Source organism: Lissotriton vulgaris, chromosome 7, assembly GCF_964263255.1.
Source record: "Lissotriton vulgaris chromosome 7, aLisVul1.2, whole genome shotgun sequence".
Taxonomy (NCBI): Eukaryota; Metazoa; Chordata; class Amphibia; order Caudata; family Salamandridae; genus Lissotriton; species Lissotriton vulgaris.
In genome coordinates this window covers 1,730,529,902-1,730,553,434 of record NC_141695.1, presented here as the reverse complement: position 1 = coordinate 1,730,553,434, position 23,533 = coordinate 1,730,529,902, and the positions used below count along the sequence as shown (strand labels likewise).

Below are 23,533 nucleotides of genomic sequence, written 5' to 3'. Positions count from 1 at the left end.
GCGCCCCATTTTGAAATTTTCAAGGGCGTATAATATAAATCATATAGGGCCATGTAGTGCTGAGTGCGCGATCTGCCAGTAATCAAGACGGTATTAGCCAAAGCGATTGATTCTTCTAGTCGGATAGTTTTGGTACCTAGCCTCTCGGCCCATCTTGCTGCATAAGAAGCTAGATCATCTGGACATGTAGCCAAAAGAACTCTATAATAATGACCGATCCGTTTTTTAATAAACAGATTGTCAATAAGTGGGATCCTGACAATGCCAGAAACTTCCAATGATGACAAAGAATTAAAGAAGCTATGGATCAGTAAATATTTAAAATAGTCCTGAGTCGAAAGATTATATCTATCTGTTAATTCCGAGAAGGTAAGTAACCGACTATCCTGCCATAAATCGTTCACACAATAGATTCCTTTATTTCGCCATCGAGACATAACCGAATCCTGAAACACAGGTGGAAATATTTTAAAGGCAGAAAGGGGTGAATAGATCTAAAGTTTCATAATTCCCAGTTGATGCCTAACTATCTTCCATACTCCAAAGGCTGCTTTCAGCGTCTTAAATTTAGTTTTTTTGTAATAGCTTGGTTCTGTATTTTTGAGAAAGCAGCCGCGACACTCTTCTCCCATTATAAGTTCGTATATTGAAGGTGAATGACTCTGAAGAATCCTTGCTTTTTCCCCAATAATCAAAGGGGAGATAAACTGTAAAACAGACGCAACATAGTAGTACAAAAAATATGGAATTCCCCCCTCCCCCCGGATTTTGGTTGAATCATCTTTTTAAATGATCTACGATTTTTTTTGTAGCCCCAAATAAACCTAGATGTCATTCTTTCCAATTGTTTAAAAAAGATCGAGGGAAACTCAAGAGGGATAGATCGAAACATATAAAGACATTTGGGAAGTATATTCATTTTTAATACATTATTCCGGCCAAATAAGGATAAGTGAAAATGATCAATCCGTTCAAGTGTAGTATTTGCTTTTTGAAAGACCCGGTTAAAATTTATGGCTGGGATATCTGATACAGGGGATGTAATTTTGATACCCAAATATGTTGCTACCGGTACTAGTGGAATCGACAGGGGAGGAGTTTGACCTACAAATACATTTTGAGTTTTCGCTATATTCAACTTATGGCCGGAGAAAGCCCCGAAGTGAGTGGCCAAGTCCTTTATCACTGGGAGAGCTTTCTGGATACTAGTTGTAAGCACTATTATATAATCGGCGTAAGCGAGCGCTCTATAATTGGTATTGGCAACAGAAACTGGTGGTATTTCAGATGCTAAGTTCAGTTTGTTTAAAAATATATCTATATAAAGGGCAAATAAAAGTAGGGAAGAAGGACAACCCTGACTGGTACCTCTGGAGATGAAAAAAAGGCCAGATTTTTTGGAGCCAATTTTTATACAAGATGTGGGTGACACATAAAGAGACTTTAAAGCTAAGATAATCTGTGGGCCAAACCCTTTCATTGCTAGCATCTCCCACAGATATGACCAGGCTACCCTGTCGAATGCCTTCTCGGCATCCAACAGGGTAATACCAAGATCGCATCTCATCACCTCGGCCCGGTCCATTAAGGTGATTACGCGCCTAACATGGTCCGAGGTATCCCGGGAAGGGATGAAACCATGCTGGAGAGGCGAAACTATTGTAGAAATTACCCCCGATATGCGGAATGCTAAGATCTTCGAAAAGATCTTACTAACCGCAATAATGAGCGAAATCGATCTAAAGGATGAGGGAAGAAGAGGGGGTTTGCCTTTCTTAAGAAAGGCCATAATTGTCGATTGACTCCATGATGGAGGTGCTACCGCATTTTGAGCCTCTACACAGGTCTGAAGGAAATCTTGTTTCAAGAGATGTCTAAACACCCTACAAAACTCTAAGGGTATACCGTCTGGCCCTGTAGCTTTCCCGGTGGCCAGCAAAAGAATGGCCACCTCTATTTCATCCCATGAAATTTCTGCATCTAGTGCTGCAGATTGAACATCTGTTAACTTAGAAATAGTATCATTCCCACAAAAATTTAGCAGGGACTCCGATGAATACGATAGATTTTCCTCCGAATAAAGTTTACTATAGAATGAGCGAAAGACCTCCAAAATTTCTTCAGGTTGACTATAGATTTGTCCCGAGTCATCCTGAATCTCATTCACAGTATTAAATACTTCCTGCTGCCTGAGCCTCTTAGCCAAGATCCGCCCTGTCATTTCCACCACTTCGTAAACTTGGGAGCAAAACACTGTAGCCTGCTCAGCCAGTTTCCTCGCAAAGACCTCATACAGCCTAGACTTATGTATAGCCAGTCATGATTTAATATGCTCAGTGTCTTGAGCTGCAGTGATAGCTGAAACTAGTTTAGCCTCCCATTCTTGTACTGCCTTATAGTAAGTAGCGAGTTTAACCCGAGAAGACCTTTGTTTATTAATAGAGTATGAAAGAGTCTCTCCCTGGACCGCGGCCTTAAACTAATCCCAAACCATTTGAGTAGTAGCTGTACCTCGATTAATATCAAAAAATTCTTTAATCCATTTAGACATGTGTTCAATATATAGTCTGCGAAAAGTTTGCGTTCAAATGTCCAGGAAGTTATAATCGGGGAAGGGCCAGATCCTTGCTTGATCTCTATTAATAAAGGGTTATGGTCTGAGATTATTCTCTGGAATATCTCATAGGTGATTTTGTTTAAAAGTGTCGAAGAAATAAAAAAATAATCTAGATGAACCATTTTCTGATGTGGGGCTGAATAGAACGTATACCCAGGTGACATGTCTCTTTTAACAAAACCCACATCCGATAGGCCAAACTCTATAGCTAAGCCTCTTAGTGACTTGTAAATCTTCTTCTTAAGCCAAGAATAGAGAGTCTCTGAACTTATATCGAAATTTCTATTAATATGAATATTGAAGCTCCCACACAGTACTAATGGAGTGGGCCATCCAGCTAACTCTATACTTAGAAAATTTAGAAGATCAGGATCATCGGAATTTGGGCCATAAATTGAACAAATAGTTAACCGTTTGCCATCTATAGAGAGTTCTATTATGACCTATCTTCCATACTGATCAGTTTTAATTCGATTGCATGACCCTAGCCCTTTCCTAATAAGCACTGCCACTCCCCTCGTAGTAGTACCTTGACTTGTGCATCCCAGGAGATGCATACCCAGATCAATAAACCATTTTCTATTATTCCAGATCAGATGTGTTTCTTGCAAGCACAAAACATCTATCTTCATACTATAGATGATTTGAGCACACATACCCCTTTTTTGCTTGTTATTCAAGCCACAGATGTTCCAAGAACAGATCGTTAATTTAGCCATTTACAATTGTATTTTTTTGCATTTTTGTTTTCCCCACTTCTTACATGTGTCACTTTTAGTTAGCAGCCCGCCTTAAACCTGTCTGATAATAAAAAACAAACATGTCTTCTCCAGCTAAATTACAATGCCAATTACTTGCAATAATCCTGTACTTGCTTGCCCCACCACTACACCCCCCTCCAACCCCCAATACCAACCAAACACAACGAAGGCAAAGGGACTGAGCAGTCCCTAAAAAAGATGGTCTGAGAAGCATAATGCGTCTCACTGCGCACTCCCATCTGCTAAACAGTCATCCGAAAAAAATGTATTTAAAGAAAGAAAGGCCTAGCCACTGGAGAACCGAAGGTTATAAGTCCAAGAAGATCAGTAAACACAATAAACCCCCACTGGTTCAGCCTTGCAATCAAAAAAAGACAGAATAAGTTTGAGACATCACATTTTGGATAATAGATCCTTTGCTGCGCTCTCCGAAGTTAGAAAACGGGTTCTTTCCTTAAATATAACCTTAAGTTTCGAGGGATTAAGAAGGAAGTCTTGTGCTCCCTTTGCCTGAAATGAAGGAATAAGTTGGCAGAACTGCCAAAGTTGTTGAACAGTAGAATGACAATAGTCAGGATGGACAAAGAAATCCAAACCCTTTCCCCTTCGTTAACTATCTGGCCGAGCTAGATCGTACAATGCTTCACGTGCCAGAAAGTTGTTCAGAGAAATCAGAATGGCTCTTGGTTGGTTGTTAGAGGCGCCGCCAGAGTTTTTATTGCGTTGGAAAGGGAATCTGTGAGCTCTCAGAAGCTCCCGGTCCCACTGCCACTAGGTTAAGTACGGGAAAGCTTCGGTAAAGAGCTCAATATTAAACTGCCTGACATTGGATCCCTCACTTCCTTCAGAAATACCCAAAATGCGCAAATTATTGCGCCTGGACCTGTTCTCTAAGTCCACCAGCTTCCAATTGAAATCCTCCTTTAAATTAGCAAGAGTGGAAAGCTGAGAGCCTTGCTGAGTCAGGACATCTTCAATAGCAGAAATCCTCCACTCAGCCTCCTGCACTCTAGCGGATGTTTCATTGCAGGTTTTTACCACTCGCCTTAGATTGTTTTGAAGTTTGCGTACTGCTGCTTGCGTACGCAAATTCTCAGCACTGGGACATTAAGGTCCCAAAACCACTTAACAATGTAATTGGAGCACTTAGCTCCCACAGTAACCATGTAATGGAGAACGCACTTCCCCATGTTCCATAACAGGATAGGAAACTTCCATGAGGTAATGTTCACTCAATAGGGAAACAAAAAAGACCCTATGATCATTGACTGGACAGCTAGGTCCTAAACTCACTCAAAATGAACTGAGGCACTCTTCAAATAAACTAGGAGCATTTAACTACACACCCCACAAGCTAACGCAACAGAGCACACACCACCCTGTGAAACAGAACTAGAGTACCCATCTATACACAACCTAAACATAGTAAGGCCATACTAAAATTCAACCACCCCACAAACATAGTATTGTAGTAATAAGTTAAACAAGTGTGTAATATGTGTATATACATACAATACAATAATCACTATCCATGACATCACACACATCCAACATTCCAAACATCATCAAGTACACCAGCACTCACTCTGGCTGAGCAGTAGGGAAGTGACAAGTACGTTATTACAACTACTTACTACATTACAAACACAGCTTTCAAGAAATCTTATATCTCCTTCAGACATTGTTGGATTTTTAGCCAGCAAAATAGTTAATTTTGGAATTAGCAGTCACTAGGTACAAGGTTTTAAAACATCTACAAGTCCTAGTGTGTAAATCTTAGGTGCCTGGAAAGCCATGACTGGACTAAACGTGTTACAAAAGAAACAGGCGTGTCAAAGAGTTTAAAAAAGATTAAGTTTCAGGTTTTGATTTTCTTTGAAACAATCAGATTAATCAAGCAGTGAAATGTCAGTGCCTGCATTTTATGCACAGATGTTCCAATTCCAGTGATAATCGGGAGACATTCACAGTTTCCTACAACAATAGAGCATGTTCAAAACATTACTACTCATAATAAAAACACCTTTATTGTGTGAACCCTATGTCATAACACATCTGCAATCTCACTTTTCCAGAGGTCCTGGCCCAGCAACTGCAAGTTCATGTCCGTCCCGATCATCCTATGCCATGATTTCTGACTGGAGGAGTCATTACGTAAGGTTTTCAGATCAAGTTTTTCCACTGTAACTATCAGAGTGGCCACCTTCAAGAAAAAGTGTTGGTTACTTACTGGGTTACAGTTAAGTTACTGCATTTAGAGGCCTACTGCTGGACAGACTGCTTCAAAGATAGTAGCATCGCTCTGAACTGCCGGTGCGTGCGTCGTGACTCATCTGTGTGCCTCATGAATGATGATATGGCGGGCAGACAAGCCGGTACGGCTGGCCGCTGCGTGGAAGTTACACATGCAGCTGCGCAGCCCAAACCCACAGTCGAGACCAAATGCAGCCTAATCGGTGGCCCGCCCACCAGCAGTACTAACTGAAGGGCAGGCATGCATTTTGTGGGGGGTGTAGGGGCACTTGCTAATGCCAGCTGGGGCAACACATGCAACTTGCTAATAAACAGACAACCACACAGTAGCTTGGTAGTACCGACCAGAAGTCACTAGCGACCCCAGCCCATTTATTTAAGCTCTCTGGCCATGCCTGGCCAGAGAGTGATACACTGTTGGGGTATGCTTCCTGTTCTCTGCTCGAGGGCAGAAACACTAGAGCGCTACATCCCATCCCAAATCAGTCTCTTATTAACATCTTGAAAATTAGTTTTTAGCACATAAAGTCTGCAAGTCTTTGGGTGGGCCGAGGGTTTGGCCTGATATGGTAAGGTCGTTGACGGTCTTCGCCACGCTGTCCAGAGCTCACTTCTCCGCTTGAAGGCACTAACCGCACAGGGCTGGCTGTCAGAGGTTCATTGCCGCCAGCGTCCAAGATGTTCCGGTCCAGTCTGCACTTGTCGCGGCGGATCACTTGGTTGAGGTATACTGGCTATTGGTGGTATTTGCTTGAACCAGGACACGTTGCGCGTCACTACTTTTCCATCCCTCTCTGTGGTGACAGTCGTGCCTTTTGTGGATCTCACAGTCCCTGGTCTTGCCTCATAGGGGGTGCGGAACTTTCCGCCAGGTCACCGGGTGCGTATTAGTACGGAGTCCCCGGGGATCAACAACTGAGGGCGAGCCCTTCGTCGCTGACTGGCTTTGTCGTTGGTGTTGTGTCTTTTCTCTTGGGTTGCCTGTGGGTCGTACGGTTCTGCGATCCAGGTATCTGCCATGGGTAGCATGTCCCGCCAAGGACCGGCTAGCTTGAGTGACCAGGGAGATCGTTGCGTGGTGCAGTGCGGAGTGCTCCTGTACTCCCGTAGGAAAATTTGGAGAGCAGCCTTTGGGTCCTTTTCTTCCGCCGTTGCGATGCGAAGTACCTTATTGATAGTTTGCATAAACCGCTCGACCTCCCTGTTTAGGGCCATTGTGGTGCAATTCTGTGGTGCTTGATTCTGAGGCTTTCCACAAAGTCTCTGAATTTGCTGCCCTGGAATGGGGGCCTGTTGTCCATCTTGATCACCTGTGGTATTCCGAATAGCGCAAATGACTTGGCCAGGATCAGTTGCACGTTGGTGAAACTTGTTGATGGGACAACCTCTGCTATTGGATACTTGGTGTAGCTGTCAACCAAAACAACGGTGACCCTCCCATCTGGGAAGCTTCCGAAGTCAAGACTCACCCATGACCACAGTGACGGCGCTGGATCCTCTGTGATGACGGGGGCTGGGTTCTCTGAGCTGCTGGTGAGTTGGCAGGACCTGCAGTTGCGAACTACGGTGTCAACACTCTATTTGAGGCTGGGAAACCACACCTTCTCCCTCATCCTTGATCTCATCCGTTTCGTGCCTTGGTGGCCTTCATGAGCAAGGATCGTGGCCTGCTCTTGCAGATCCTTTGGGATCACCATTCGCGCCCCTCTCAGGATGATGCTATTGTCAGCGACTCTGAGTTCATCGTGAACCTTCCAAAATTGTGCCAGCCGATTCCTTTTGGCTTCGCTCCAGCCATGGACGTTCTTGAGGAAACCTTCCCACAAACCGCTGGTGAGGGCTTGAGCAACTCTTGTGAGTATGGGGTCGGCGTCGAGGTATGTTTTGATCACGTCGATCGACATCGGTCGAGGGCACGCCCACTGGGACACCATGTTGACGAACTCCTCAGTTCTCGACTCTTGATCAGTGTCCGATTTACTCGTCTGAGCAGGGTGACGGGACAATAAATCAGCTGGGTTCTTGGCTCCCGGGCGGTACACCAAGTCCATTTCGTATTGTTGCACCTGTATCGCCCATCGCTCTATTCTGGGAAGAGGATGGGGAGCTGTCCCTTTCAACAATGGAAGGAGCGGTTGGTGGTCGGTCACCACCCGGAACGGGTGTTCACTTACATAGAGGTGAAAGAGGTTGCACGCCCACTTCACAGCGAGCGCTTCCCTCTCGATCTGCGAGTACCGTGACTCTGTTTCGGTGAGAGCCTTGCTAGCAAACGCCCACGTTCCTGGCTCTGTCTCTTGGGTGAGTAGCGCTCCCAAACCGACCTGACTGGCATCAACTAGGATCTCTGTGGGTTTGTATGTGTCAAAGTAGGTCATTGTGGTGCTGTCTAGCAGTGCTGACTTCACCTGCTCAAATGCCTTGCTCTCAGTAGGGATCCATGTCCACGGGGTTTCTTTCTTTGTGAGGTTGCGGAGTGGCTCAGCAATGGTTGCCAGATTCGGGATGAACCTTGCGCAATAGGTTGCCATCCCAAGGGAACTCCTGACTTCAGATGCGGTAGTTGGGGCAGGAGCGCCCTGGATTGCTTGCGATTTTCTCGAGTCCACTTTGACTCCATCGGAGCTGAAGACATAGCCAAAGAAATCAATGGACTTCTGGAAAAATTGACACTTCTCCTTGTGGAGGGTCACTCCATGTTCCGCCAGCCATTGCAACGTGGCTCTGAGTCACCGATGATGTTCTTCGACTGTCTTTGAGTGGATCAGGATATTATCGCTCACGTTGAGTACACCTTAACGGCCTGACAGGATCTCTTTCACTGTGTTTTGGACTATTTCGGCGGCGGATGAAATACCAAAATTGAGCCTCTTGTACCGGCAGAGTCCGAGATGGGTTGAGAATGTCGTAATATATCTACTCTCTTCAGCTAGTCTCTGTTGGGTATAGCCGGCATTGAGATCCAGCTTGGAGAACCATTGTGAGCCGTTCAGGTCGGCAAGGATGTCGTCTACTGTCGGTGTGAGGTGTCTCTCCCGTTTGATGGCTCTGTTTGGCATTCGCATGTCAATGCAGATTCTAATCTTGCCTGGCTGCTTCGGTTTTTCGGCAATGACCATAGGTGATAGCCATGGGGTGGGGCCTGATACCTTTTCAATCACTCCTTGCTGTTCTAGTTTCAGCAACTCCTGCTCGACTAGTGGTCGATGGGACTCGTCAGTGTCATAGTGCCACTGGCTGTACTGCTTTGTTGATGTGGAGCTTCACCGATTGTTTCTTGATGGTTCTTAGCCCTTCGAAGAGTTGAGGGAATAACTCTAAGATGTCTTCTGTCTGGAGCATTTTGACCTCATTTGCAAATGCTATTAGTTGGAGGTCTTCCGCGGTGTGACTCCCTGCCAGTAGGTCTGCCTCTCTGTCTACAATGTGGAATATTGTCGTGACTTCTTTGTCTTCTGCTTTCACTTGTACTAACATTTTTCCTCGGAGAGGAAGCGGCTTCTGGCTTCCATATGTTAAAATCTGGATTTTGGAAGGTGTGAACTGCGGCCTTGGGTTCAAGATTTTGTAGTGCTGTAGGCCCATCACGTTGACGGTAGCTCCCGTGTCAATTAGGCCTGTCACTGATGACCCATCTATCTCAATATTGCATTTTGGCTGCGACCTCCGTCTTCTCTTTAGATCACTTGCGAATGACACGAAGTAGCACTCTCCTTCCTCATCAGTCGAGGAGTCATCAAGGCGCTGATAGTTTTGAGATGGTGTCTTTGGGGGCCGTGATGCCGTTGGTTCTTCTAGCGACAGGTGCCTCACTGCGCCAGCTGCTGACTTTCTCCCCGCGGTGTTCTTGCTACAGAATCCTCCCCGGCACACATTTGCAAAATGATTAGGGATTCCGCACTTGGAACACGTCTTGCCTCGCGCAGGGCAGCCGTCTGGATTGTGTTACTCCTTCCCACAAAACCCACACGGGGTACGTAGCGTTGCTTTGTTGGGCCACCGTCCTCGTCCGCTCCGAGTTGGGGTGCGAATGGCATCTACTCGCTCTTTCTTCACCTGGGTGTTCGCATCTCTCTGCTGATTGAGCGCGGCTTCCATCGCCTTTGCACGAATATCAGATAATTCATGCAACCGTGCAGGGAGGATTTCATCTAAGGTGATGCGCGGTTGCCGGAGTATGAGTGTCCTCAACGTCTTACTGCGGCAGCCTTGGATTAGTTGTGCCGTGACTTCCTTGGTCTTGTCATCTTCAGTGCACGTGCTCACTAGCTCCCTGAGCCGGGCATGGAAGGCGTCCATCGTCTCCCCTTCTCTTTGCCTGGACTGCCTAAATTTGAAACGTTTGTAGTGAGGGTTGAGTTGAGGGTCAAAATGCGCATTTAGGGCTCTGACCGCTGCGTCATAGCTATTTGGTGCACCAGTATCCAGGAGGAGTGTGAATAGCTTATAAATTTTGTCTCCTCCAAAGTGCAGAAGTAGTGACCGCTTCAAGGTGTCGTCTGTTTCTCTGGTGGCAGTAAAGTAGTCATTAAGGCGCCCGATCCAGACTGCCCACCTCGGGGCTGCGGTCGATGGATCAATTAGTTCACTGAAAGGTGGCAGTGCTTGAATCTGCGAGTGTGCTGGTGGATGCGGCGGCTGAGCAGGTGCTGCAGCTTGCTGCTGCGCGGCATCTGGATTTGGCAGGTTTGACATGGCATGACCTTCTGTCGCTAGCACTTCTCTGCGTGGTCAGCTGTCCTGTCCTGTACTAATATCTGTTGCTAGTACCTCTTTTTGTGATAGTGACTGCTTTGCCTTTGCCCCTGCTTGTTATATCAGTGTTGCTGGTTGCTGTGGCGAACAACTGTTTACCTTTGCTACTGCTTGTTGGGTTTTAGCCTTGGCTCACTTTTTCATTAGCTCGTGCTTGTTGGGCGCTGGCCTGTTGCTCCTTCTGATTCTCCCTGCCAGCTGGTGACAGGTCAGTCTGTCCGTTGCCTGGGGTAAGCCTTTTTCCTGTCCCAGACCGCTTCAGCTGTACGTGGTAGTGAGCGGCTTGAGTGTGCGGCCTTTCGCGCTCTCCTCGCGCTGGTATCAGTGCCTCATCGCGCATGCGCGCATTCCTCAGTTGGGCCGCGGGACGCCTCGGCAAAGTTACGGGCTCTTCCGTGCGGTGCACGCGCTCTTCATCCGCTGCCCCAGGTGAGCCTCTGCAGTCTGTTGTATCACGCCTAAGCATGGGCGGAAAATCTGTTACGCTCGCGGATTTCGCGGATTTTCGGTAAATTTGCAATCCGCGAGATCCGCGAATTTCCCGCAAAATCCGCACGCAGCAGATTTTTTTTTCTTGGTGATACAATTTTGCTGCGTGCGGTGTAAGTTCGCAATTGCGAACTGGTACAAAACCCTCGCGAACTGGCAGAAATCCTTGCGAACTGGCAGAAATGCTTGCAAACACAAAAAAAGCATTCAGCAGGTTCAAAAGTTCAAACTCATCATTATTAACCATTCCCTGTAGTGCTTCCTGACAAGGGCCCCTCCAGAGTTCAGTTGCTAGTTGCAACAATTATATGACCCTGCTCTGACCCTCACAGCAGGCTCATAGAATAGCTACAAGTAGGCCACAAAGGTCCTGGAAAAAAAAATTGCACTGCAACAGAAAGCAAATTACAGATAAGGAAGCAAGTGCCAGACTGGAATTTTAAAACAGTGACACATTAATAAATCAACCCCAAATTATTTCATGTCAGTTGAAGCAGGCAGGTGTGCTTGCTTTTCCCCCCCATAATCTACAGTGATGATGAACCAGAGGGTGGCATTGATGCACCAGAGGATGGCATGGGTGAAACAGAGGGTGGCAGGGGTGAAACAGAGGGTTCTGGGAACCTGTGATGATGAACCAGACGTAGAAACATCATAATCGTGACCGTTGCGAGCCGACATGTAATTCGCAATTGCGAACTGGTACAAAACCCTCGCGAACTGGCAGAAATCCTTGCGAACTGTCAGAAATCCTTGCGAACACAAGAAAAGCATTCAGCAGGTTCAAAAGTTCAAACTCATCATTAGTAACCATTCCCTGTAGTGCTTCCTGACAAGGGCCCCTCCAGAGTTCAGTTGCTAGTTGCAACAATTATATGACCCTGCTCTGACCCTCACAGCAGGCTCATAGAATAGCTACAAGTAGGCCACAAAGGTCCTGGAAAAAAAAATTGCACTGCAACAGAAAGCAAATTACAGATAAGGAAGCAGGTGCCAGACTGGAATTTTAAAACAGTGACACATTAATAAATCAACCCCAAATTAATTCATGTCAGTTGAAGCAGGCAGGTGTGCTTGCTTTTCCCCCCCATAATCTACAGTGATGATGAACCAGAGGGTGGCATTGATGCACCAGAGGATGGCATGGGTGAAACAGAGGGTGGCAGGGGTGAAACAGAGGGTTCTGGGAACCTGTGATGATGAACCAGATGTAGAAACAACATAATCGTGACCGTTGCGAGCCGACATGTAAGTTCGCAATTGCGAACTGGTACAAAACCCTCGCGAACTGGCAGAAATCCTTGCAAACTGGCAGAAATCCTTGCGAACACAAAAAAAAAAATCCGCAAATTCGCGAGAATTCGCGGATTTTGCGGATTGCGAGTTCGCAAATTTGCAAAATTTGCAAACGCCAGATTCGCAAAATTCGCCCATGCGGATTCGCGCCCAGCTTACCAGTCTCGCCGCTGCTGATCTGGGGCTTCGGCTCTCGCCCCTTGCGGCCGTTAGTCTTGTCGGGTGTGTTCTGCTTTCCCACGGCGCTATTACTCGGTCTTCTGTGTTAGCGGGGCAGCTGTGGGTGACGTGGGTTGCTGTATCCCACCCTCGTCGCCAGTGTGGGGGGTGTAGGGGCACTTGCTAACGCCAGCTGGGGTCACGCATGCAACTTGCTGTTAAACAGACAACCACACAGTAGCTTGGTAGTGCGGACCGGAAGTCACGAGCGACCCCGCCCCATTTATTTAAGCTCTCTGGCCACGCCTGGTCAGAGAGTGATACACTGTTGGGGCATGCTTCCTGTTCTCTGCCCGAGGGCAGAAACACTAGAGCGCTACACATTTATTATTAGCTAAGCACTCTTCACCGGAGAGAGTGGAGATAGACTGTACAGCTCATTATATTTTTGTGGCATACGTTCTGTAGTGGTTGATGAAATTCGGCACTCAGGTCTAGACCCGGCCCTGATGAATAAGTGCCGGTGCTAAGCACCGGAAAGCACCGGCACAAATTAAGCCTTGAGTCCTTCCACAGTGAGTTCTCAGCAAACGCCGAGATTTGTTTCAAAGGTGGCACTCTATTATGTGATGCTTAAATGTAGTGCGTTATTAGTAAATGTAGGAAATTAAAGAGCAACAAGGTGTCATTTTTTCAATAACAGGCCTCATATGGCTATCGAGCACATCTTGGAGTTTAATGTCTCCCACTGACTTTTTTTAATACATATATTATTTGGTAAGCTTTAAAGTCCCTGTATTGTTTTCCATTTATGCGTAGGTGTCCAATGTGCTGTCTCTCGTCCACAGCGCAGTTTCAGACGAACAATCCCTGATGTTAGTCGTTTACACCTGCTTTGTATGTATGCTGAGCAGACAAAATTATGAATCAGTTGCCAGTAAATTGAGGTGCACAATAATGAGGAGTCATTTCTTTGCTGTGGAGTGATAGTTTAAAAGCAAATATACCGAGTTTTGTACAGGTGGGCGAGGTTTTGGACAAGAAATAGGATACTTAAATGTCGGTCATTGTGCTGTCGTTCTCACAGCTCTAAGCAAGGTAACAAAGTAAGGAAAAGAGTTGGGCTGCAGTTTGAACAATGTTAAGCATGTATATAAATTCAGGGGCATTTGTAAAGCAATAAAGTAAAATGCACTTTCGCTTTATTTATTTATTTATTCTATTTTATTTTTTACATTTCTAGAGCGCGACAAATACCCGCAGGCGTTTCGGCGCTGGGAAATACACTTACTTATAAAACAGGGGGCTAGAGAGGAGAGATAAAAACTATTGGTCGAACAGCCACGTCTTTAGGAGTTTAGGGAACTGAAGAAGGGAAGGACTTAGCCTGATGTTTTGGGGAAGAGTATTCCACAATTTGGGTGCTGCCACTAAAAAGCGGCGGTCACCCCAGGACACTGTTTTGGAACGTGGAATGGCCAGTTGGTTGAGGGTGGCTGAACGAAGCGATCTGCTCGGTTTGTACGGTTTAAGTTGATCTTTAAGAAAATGGGGTCCTTGATTTTTAAGTGCCTTGTAAACTATACATAAAGATTTGAAATGTATTCTGTTCCGTATCGTGAGCCAATGGTATTCTTTTATGATTTTTGATATGGATTCATATTTAGTCTTACCAGAGAGCAGGCGTGCTGCAGCATTCTGTATTGATTGCAGTTTCCTTGTGACTCTGGACTGGGCATTAAGAAATAAGCCATTGCAATAGTCTAGGGTTGACAGAACTAAGGGGCTGACCAATGTTTTAATAGCTGTCTCCGGGAGAAAAGGACGAAGAGTAGCTCGTATATCTTGCTGCAAGGCTGTATGGAAATTGGGGGTACCTCTTGGACCTGCCCTGCAGGTGTGGGTGTGCAGCTCAAACTAATTATGAGAGGCCTGCGGGCTGGAGGTGGCCAATGAATCGAAAACGTGTTTTTCATTTCAGTTTTACCGCTGTTCTCGCTAGAAGCTTCCTTTGTGTGTGCGTGTTTGCTTTATGGAGGTTTTCTGGCCCCAGCCTCCGTGAGTGGATCTTACGCCTTGGTTACTTTCAGCGGAAAGATGCTGAGTAAGTGTTAAAGTATAAGATGCAGCTGCAAAGCGATGATACGTTCTTTTGTTTTGTTTTGTGTAGTTTTCATCACAGGCACTTTCACGGTAATGAGATAACGATGGGACATTTCACCTTAACTAGTCTTCCCTATCTCGCCTGAGCAAAGGGTTGGAATTGAGATCTAGGCCTAAGCCGCCAATCTTAAAACGAGTGCTCAGCGCACATCTCTGTCCTGCAAACAACAAAGTCCCTCTTGACTCCAATTATTCAAATTAAGCTGCTCTAAATCTGTTTCTTTACATACCCCTCTAAACACCATCCCCTCTTCCTCTTATCTCTGCTGCTGCGCACCACCACCGATCTGCTTCTAATCCTGTCTCATTCACAACACATTCTACAATTAAAAGCAAATCACTTTATTCTCCATGCTTGCGATACTACTCCGATTACAGCCTGCTTTCTTTCCTACAAGTTCTACTGCCCCACATGCATTTGTATTTATTACTTGTGTTTGAGAAGCTAAAACTGCAATAGGTATTCTCCGCACAGCATTTCACTGCTCTTTGAAATTAGACTTCTGTTACTATCAAGCAAAACAGAATAAGCACTAAAAAAAACAAAAGTTTGGACTTTTGAATAGTGGAAGCACAAATGCATGCAATCACACAATATCGATGGGCATATTAACAAAAATCAGCCTAAGTGTGGTGCCCCCATGACTGACAGCAAAGCTCCTCTGAAGTGTAGCACCATAGCAGGGTATGACCAGAGGGTGCTTATGTGAAGAGCCAGGTCTTCAGCTTCTTGAGGAACTCAAGAAGTGAGGAGCTGGCTGTGATGTGTTGGGGCTTGTGGAGGTGGGTGGAGCCAATACAGGAAGTAGGTGGGGCCAGTGGAGGAAGTGGGCGGAACCATGGGAGTGGGTGTGTCCTCCGACGAAAAATGCCAGCACCTGCACCTAATATTTTACTAATTAAGCTTACTCCTTATACCCCATTGACTTTTTCAGATTTCTCTTATATAAGACCAAAATGATCTTCTACTGATATCACCTACAGTTTGCATCAAGAGCAAACATCAAATTAAACATGTATTCTTGTTCGCAAATCTTTATATGCAATTGTGCACAGTGACTTCCTGCCCTGAAAATTATTCACATCAGGTTTTATACTTTGTATTCTCATTAATCTGTTACATTTATTTGTATTCGTTTCTAATGACATTCCACATGCAATTTTAATTCAAGATTTTCCAGCAGTTCAGAAAGAAATTTACCAAAAAGCTTGAGCCAGTTTGATTTAAACAGTCTGAGATTTAGGAAATAGAGACTTAATGAAATTGATTAAAAAAAAAAAAAAAAAATCACATGGGCAGCCTAGCATACATTTGTAGACTACAGACCAAGTTCAAGATGGAGGGACTAAACCGGTGTTGCCATGGGAAGGAAAAAAGCATTCTTAAGACCTTTCCCTTCCAAAAGCGAAAAGCTTACGTTGCTACTCAACATCATAGCATGGAAGCCATTCAATATATAGGAATACTTTTGCTTCTATTGGTTTTTTTATGGACTGCGATTTAAACAGTAAAAGCTGACTAAAGCTCTCATAAACAAAATAACTTTTTTCGAAAACGTGTCCCAAATTTTTCTACATTTAAAGTTCAGATTGCATACAAATTTCATTCAGCAGGAAGTTATGTTATGTTAAGTGCTCTTATAACACGCAATAACTACTCCGAGGAATGTCCCAGCGCGGAACCAAGAGGAGTCTCTGAGCTACACCACCAACATCTATGGGAAAAGATGAGTTTTTAATAGTTTCTTAAAGGCTAACTGGTCCTGAGAATTGTGCAGTAGAAATGGGAGGGCATTCCAAGCCTGGGCAGCCTTAACAGCAAGAGAGCAGCCATCCAGCTTGTGGCGGAAGTTAACGTGCCCCTGAAAAAGTACAAGTTCTGTTAGCTGCCTCATCTTCTTTCTTCAGAAAAGGTGTTTTTATGCCTTCATCACTACAGAAACTCTGGAGAACCTTCATCCTACTCGAAAAATTCCAAGCCAACAAGTCAAGCCACTGTGTCTATGATTCACTTTTCACATTCTAAAATAGTGTTATAATTCTAATGTGATAGATGCACTCACACTTTGTGTCACCCCTCCTGGTCATTGTAATAATTGCCCCATGGGCTTTCTGTCTCTGCAGGTATATGACTTGTTCAATGGAATGGATAGACATGGGTATCCGTATCAAGTCTATGAGTCGAATGAAGATTCGTGCCCATACAATGGGTACTCTTTACCATCGGTGGACATCTACAGTATGTTTCAGGTAGGACCTCCTTTCTTCTCATGACTCATTTCTATCAATGTAAAACAGCAAGATATCAGACCTGCCAACCTACAACTAAATTTCACCGTGTGAAGAGGGGGACTGACCTGCCAAGAGAAAGTTAAGAGGCACCCTAGCCTTCAAAAATACTCCAAAAATATCTCGAAAAATACAAAAACAAAGGGTGGCTGAGGCTGCCGCAGGGACTGGAATGTTTTTACACCCCTAAAAGGACATGGGCTGCTTACAGCCTGCTAAGACGAGCCTGCCATGGTGTGATTTTGGCTCCTCACCAGGTGATTGTGTGAAGGAAGCCGAAAGTGTGTGAAACACGGTGGCGCCATGTGAGCTGGCACGTCTAAGGCAAGCATAACCAAAGTGGGTTGAGGCCTCTGTGTGGGTGCAGCAACAATTCCGCACACAAACGACCTTTTGACTTCATAGGTACCCAAAAAGGCTCAGTAGTTGGGAGTATAGATGGCAAATTAATAGATGAGTCCTTGTGGTCTGCAGAGTGGGTGGTTGGGAAAGGGTATTGTTCTGAGGATGAATGGATGGTGGCTAGATGAGGCAGTGAATGTATGGGTGAGCAGAAGGTGTCTATATAGACAGAAAGACTTACGAATGAAACAACTACTTTGAAAGTGTCAGTCAGCATGTAGTTGTGTCAGATTGGATGGGAGCAGGGTTCTGTAGGAAAATATTTCTACAGAATGTGTGGATGACTGGAGTAGCTGCCTTGGTGAATTTGTGGGTGGCTAAAACTAACTACTTGATATGATGAGATGATTGCTGAATGTCTGTTCCTGAATGCATTGACATACTGCTGGATAATTTGTCTTGGTGGTAGATTAAGTGGTGGATTAAGGAAGGTGTCAGGGACGTATTTGTTAATTGAGGTTGACAAACCGATGGATATAAGCGACTGGGTGAAGGATAGATATGAATGTGGATGGGGAATGGTTGAGTAGGTGAATCAATAGATGTTGCTTGTAGGTTAGGTTTGTGGAATGCTGGATTGGTGTGAGTGCATTGATCGTTTAATGATGGATGAATGCAAATGTTGGTGGATCAGTAAGTATCCAGATGGGTTATGATGATGATGACCTTTATAAACCAACAACGTCGGGATTCTGGACCCCATCAGATTCTTCGAGGGGTGGCACAGTCTGACGTCAAGTTCAAATACCAATGTCACAAAATAACCTCCGATGCATTTGAGTGATGTCACCTTTCTGGGGTGACATCACACTATGATATAGGGTCCCAGGAGTGATATCAAGTTTCGGGAATTATGTTACAGTGAGTAAATGTGATGCTAGTCAACACAAATTCACCAAAAGGCATCTTGGCACCAGAACTGGAGAAATGGCTCAAACAAATGCAAGTAGACAAATCAAAAAGATGAGTCTATAGGCTCTGTGAAAGAAGGTGCAATTTGTAGTGCTGTGCAGAGAGGGAGTGGAGCCATGCCAGATGTGGAATGGCAGACATCCAAAGAGCTCAGCGGGATGTAGACTCCAAAGAGTTGAAATGAGCTTCAATGTCTTCCAGACTTCAAATGTAGGCATACCGGGTGCTAGAGGACCAGCCTGGTCCCTTTCATGATGCCTCCATGCAAATAGGCTTGTCTTTGGCAGAAGACAAAGAACTATTCATCCTGGTTGTCGGATGCCCCACACCTGATTTCTACTGCTGATTACTAGCAGCAGTTAACTCAGATTGCAGTAGCGAGGTGGCAGGTGAGACAGTGATCATATGGATTTGAGGACATGGATTTTAGGATATAGACGTGAACTGGGAGCTGTGCTCCCAGGGATCGAACACTCCATTTGGGACAGGCCTAGGGCCGGACTGGCCATAACGGGCATTGGTTCTTTCCCCGGGAGGCAAGAAGGATGGGTGCCAGTTTAACAGCCATGGTGGTTGGTTTTGTTACTGGGGGCATTTTGCAGCAGTACTGCAATCTTGGCCCTCTGTAACAAAAACAGTAGGGAGTGGTGCAGCGACCAGGATGGCTGACACCGGCAGGGCTCACGGTTCGATCACCGGTCGGAGCTCACCTCAGCACCATGGGATTCTGGGCATTAGCTCACTTAATCTCCCTGACAGCCCCCAGTGCTTTAAGACCCTTGGGGGTGAGTAGTTTAGGCTTTACAAATACCGGATTTAGATTTTAGCAGTGTTCACACTTTTAGCCCCCCCCCCGCCCCCCCCTGCCCCCCCGCCCCCCGAGTTCCGGGGGCTGGTCCAACAAAAATGCCAGGGCTGATTTGGATTACCAGTCCAGTCCTGGGTAGGTGATGCTCTTTGTTTTGCCACCATAGTATGGGAGCTGCCATATTCCCTGGTTCATAAACATTGATTGAGATGGGCCACTCAAGAGGTGACATAGTAGACTTATACTGCCGCAATTGCAATGCCTCCAAGGCTGCAAATCAACAAAGCAGAGACAGCAGATGAAGCAGATTACAGCTGATTCAAGTGATTGAAGATATTGAAGGAACCTATTGCAGACTTAAAACTAACCTTTCACGCAATGCAGCACAGCAGGGCAATTATCTGCACTGCGTTAAAGAGAGAAATCAGGTTTTTACCAAATCACTAAGATGTGGCAAATTTCTGCACTTTCATAGTGCTGACCCTTCCAGCAGCCTGGAGCCTACATAGACATCCTTGTGCCACAGTGATATGGTGTCAGGGTAATGGGCAGTATTGTTTGGGTGCAATAATACTTTCCTGCACAAAAACAATCCTCAGAGGCATATTCCTCTTTCTGTGTGTGTGCTGCAAAATAGAAATATTTCTCCTCATTAAACCTCTCTCGGATAGGAACACAATTCTGGTGAAATCCAGGTTTTTAGACTTTATTAAACCTGGGTTTGCAGGAAAATACATGGGTGAATAAATGGAAAGACCACGCAAAGCAAAGCAGTGCAGTGCATTGGTTTGCGTTGACTTTACTTTTTTTTTTTTTTACAAACTATGCAAGATGATGCAAATCGGCCCTTGTGTGGCTTTGTAAATCTTGAGTAGTATTTTGGGTCATTGCTGTGCCAAAAAAGTAGCGCCACCATGACACAAAATGTTAGTACATCTGGGCTTACCTATACTTCCAGTGCGTGAGTAGCCCATTGACATCTCTTTGGAAATAATCTCACAAGTGATCCAATAACAAGAACAATATGCAATTGGAAGTGAGGTACAGGTCTGACTAATGGCAACAACCTACAGTATGTTCTATATCATAGGCAGTTCTATTTCACTAACGTTATAAAACAAGGCCCTAGGCAACTGCTATTCTCTTGAAGCACTAGCTAACAAAAAATAGACACTAAAGGATTCTGAAATTATGATGGCCACTGCAACGCAGGATTCACTGTTGAGTGACCCAAAAAAACAACCATAGATCAGCACTTCAGAATTCGCCACCACGGAAACCAATAAATAGTTAAAAACAATTGGCACCAAACTCACTACATTCAGGACACAGCCTAGGTAGATGGGGGAAAAAATCAGATTTTCTTTAATCCAAAGTCTTTGATGTTCTAGACAGAGAAATGATTTTTGGGACAAACAAAAGAAAGTCATTAAGAGAGGAAATAGCGGCAATATTTTGAGGTTATCAAACCAGAAGAAGAAAATAATTAGATGAAATGTCTTTCCTTGTCCATACCGTATGTCCGGGATTTCATACCACCCATAGATTTCCAGATTAAACCTAGATTTCACACAAGGAAACACATCACCGAAGAAATGCCTAGACATGTTATTGCTGGTTTGCTGTGTCGTCAACAGACAAGTCTCATATTGCGGACATCTATGAGCAATGACCCTTACTTGCTTAAAGGACACAAGATCTCTTTTGAAGCTGATGTTTCGCAGGAAACAAATAAACTATGCATTCCTTGCATTGTGACCAAAGAATAATGCTGCTGATCATCAAGTGTAAACCAAGAGAATTCCGTGTCTGTAATAAATTGAAAAGCATCCACGAATACTGGAAACAACACCTATGGAAATGGTAGAAACCCTGCAAGGTGATAACACTACAAACATCGTCCACAATCTGAACTCAGTACCCTTGCTGATACCATACAAACTATACTAAACGCACAGAGACAATGAGTGAGGCCATATTGAGCAAAGCAAGTCTGTGAAAAGTTGAGACAGTTTAAGATCCCTCCTTAAGGCATAGATCTATCCTCATTGCTTTCTTTGACTTTCTTGCAGAGCTGTGAATCAATGCCACACTACTGACTAACCACAAGTAATAGAAGACATCATCAATTGCCAAGATCTATTAGGCTTCTGAAGTGTCACAAGGAAGACAGAAGTAGCCACTGTCCCACTAAAGTCTTCAATGCATTCTAATGCAAAAACATAATGGGTGATATAGAATTTTCATGTAATGAAACCCATATATCAATGTAACCACATAAACTATTTAACCTTAGCAATAGACATTATCGACCTGGAAGCCAGTTCATATGAAAATAATGATAATTGGTGTTACTTAGAATAAAGGGACCTTTTCTTCCTTTGATTCTTTTTCTAATGTTGACACGTTCTCTCGTGGATAATCTACATGATAATGTGGCCCAGATGCGGGGTTGGGGACGATGTTGACCTCGAGAGTAGAAGAGGAGATGTGTCCCTAAATGTGCCCCTAAAGACAATATTCAAAACAGTATTTCAATAATACACCCAATACGAAGCAAGGACTTACACAAAAAGGAATTTGAGATCAGTAATTTAGAGAAAATCTCAAATGTTTAATAAAATATTAAAGTACATTAGAGAAGGCAAAAAAATAGCAGAGTTTTATAAATCAATCATAGGATATACAGAATCAATTGCCATGATGGCTTCAGTAATATAAATAAATGCAATGATAAGCAAAATCAGAAAAACATAATAAGGACCTGAATTTGGGCTTAGTGGATGAGTTACTCCATCACAAACATGATAGACACCACGTCCACCGTATTACAAGTTCCATTGTATATAATGCACTTGTAATATGGCTGACGATCCATACATCACATTTGTGATGTAGCAAACTGGCACGACCTCTAAAAAAGGCTCTTTGTCCAAAATGTGAAGCAAATCAGAAAGAAATCAGCTGGCATCCTTGCAGGCTTAGAGAAGAGTCTCAGATGTTTTGCCCCCCCCCCCCAAATTCAGGGGTCTCTTACAATGTATTTCACCTTAGAAAGCAATGAAGAACTGCAGTCAGCATCAGATGAAAAAATGCATCATTTCAATAATAGGTCCAGAAGTGTACTGAAGTGGTGGTGTCAGAGGTGCACTACTTATACCCAGTTATGCCTTTGCCGTTGGGGAGACTTCAAAGACAGATCTTTGAAGTGCACAGATGTTCTCCCTTGATGCCCTGGCTCCATAGTTTCTACAGAAGATATGAAGCCCTTGGTGTAGGGACAAGTCACAACCTATTCAGGTGTGATTGAGGATGGGTTCAGCTCCTACCTCCCATCCTCCTAGAATGATCCATCAATCTGTCTCAAGGGAATACAAAAAGCCCATCTGCCACCCTTCCCAGACGTGTATCAGAGACAGGCAGCAGACACCGAATGGCTAAAGTAAAAAAAATGCCAACATTATAAAAGTAGCATTTTCGGAATTGCAACTAAAAATCCAACTTCACCATCAATTTGGATTTTAAATTGGGACTCCAGAGAAGCAAAAGTCTATCTTTTCGCAATTAGGAATTAAGTTAATTCAATTTAATAAGGCAATCCCAATGTTATTCTATGGGAGATATAGGCCTTGCAGTAGTGAAAAACAAATGTGAGAGTTTTTCACTACCAGAACATGTAAAACTGAAAAGTACATGTCCTACCTTTTAAATACATTGCACTTCGCCCTCTGGGATGTCCAGGGCTTACCTTAGGGGTGACTTATATGTATACAAAGGGAAGGTTAAGCCGTGGCAAGAGGTTTATCTTGCCAGGTCAAAATGGCAGTGTAAACTGCACACACAGGTTTTCCATGGCAGGCATGAGCTACGGTTAGAGGGCTACTTAAGTGGGTGCCACAAGGAGTGCTGCAGGCCTACTAGTAACATTTAATTTAGAGGCTCTGGGCACATGAGGTGCACTTTACTTGGGACTTATTCCCAATTGGCATGTTACATTTGCTTATGAGTCAATACTCAATACAAATTACAAACCGGGTGGAGGAGGGTCCAAGGGGATGAGTTTAAAGACCAGCAAGGAGCATATCCCCTAATTACAAATACTAATATCACAAAACAACCTCTGGTCTAATTAAGCACACAAATATGCTTCAGCAAGCGTGCATGAACAATGAGAGGACTGAAAGAACACAAAATCTCCCCTATAAACAAGGTAATAATCCCTTTTAGGACGATAGGTGGCATGCTTCATCATATGGGTTTCTCCTCCCAGTAGGAAACCCTAGTCCTACTGAGGCCTACAACTCACTCACTGTGAGGCAGGAGCTCTGGAATGTTTTTTCAAGATAATAACAAAAAGATGCTAAAATACCATATGTTGAAGAATAGGTGTGGTGAGCGTGCAGCGCAATAGTGCGTGATAAAGTGTATATGCAGTGGTGAGGTTAAAACTACCTAATGGATGCAAAAATAATTCTTTATTGACTTGCTCGCATTGGCAGGACTAAAAAGGCAGTGCAAAGGAGTGGTATTGATTTAAAACCACTCAACAAAATCATAGGTCGACATGTTTTAGCCCTATATTGATCAAAAGTGTATCCGGCTTTCTTCAGGACCAAAAAGTGAGAACTA

General features: G+C 44.4%; 1 protein-coding gene across 1 annotated transcript in view; it reads left to right on the top strand.

Moving 5' to 3' along the window:
• The window catches only part of LOC147706481 (alpha-2-macroglobulin-like protein 1), a 690,635-nt gene that overhangs the window by 108,612 nt on the left and 558,490 nt on the right, over positions 1-23,533 (top strand). Inside the window, exon 6 of the mRNA XM_086929617.1 lies at positions 16,618-16,743. Within this exon, the coding sequence (XP_086785743.1) occupies positions 16,618-16,743 (126 nt within the window). The remainder of the gene's footprint in view (positions 1-16,617; positions 16,744-23,533) is intronic.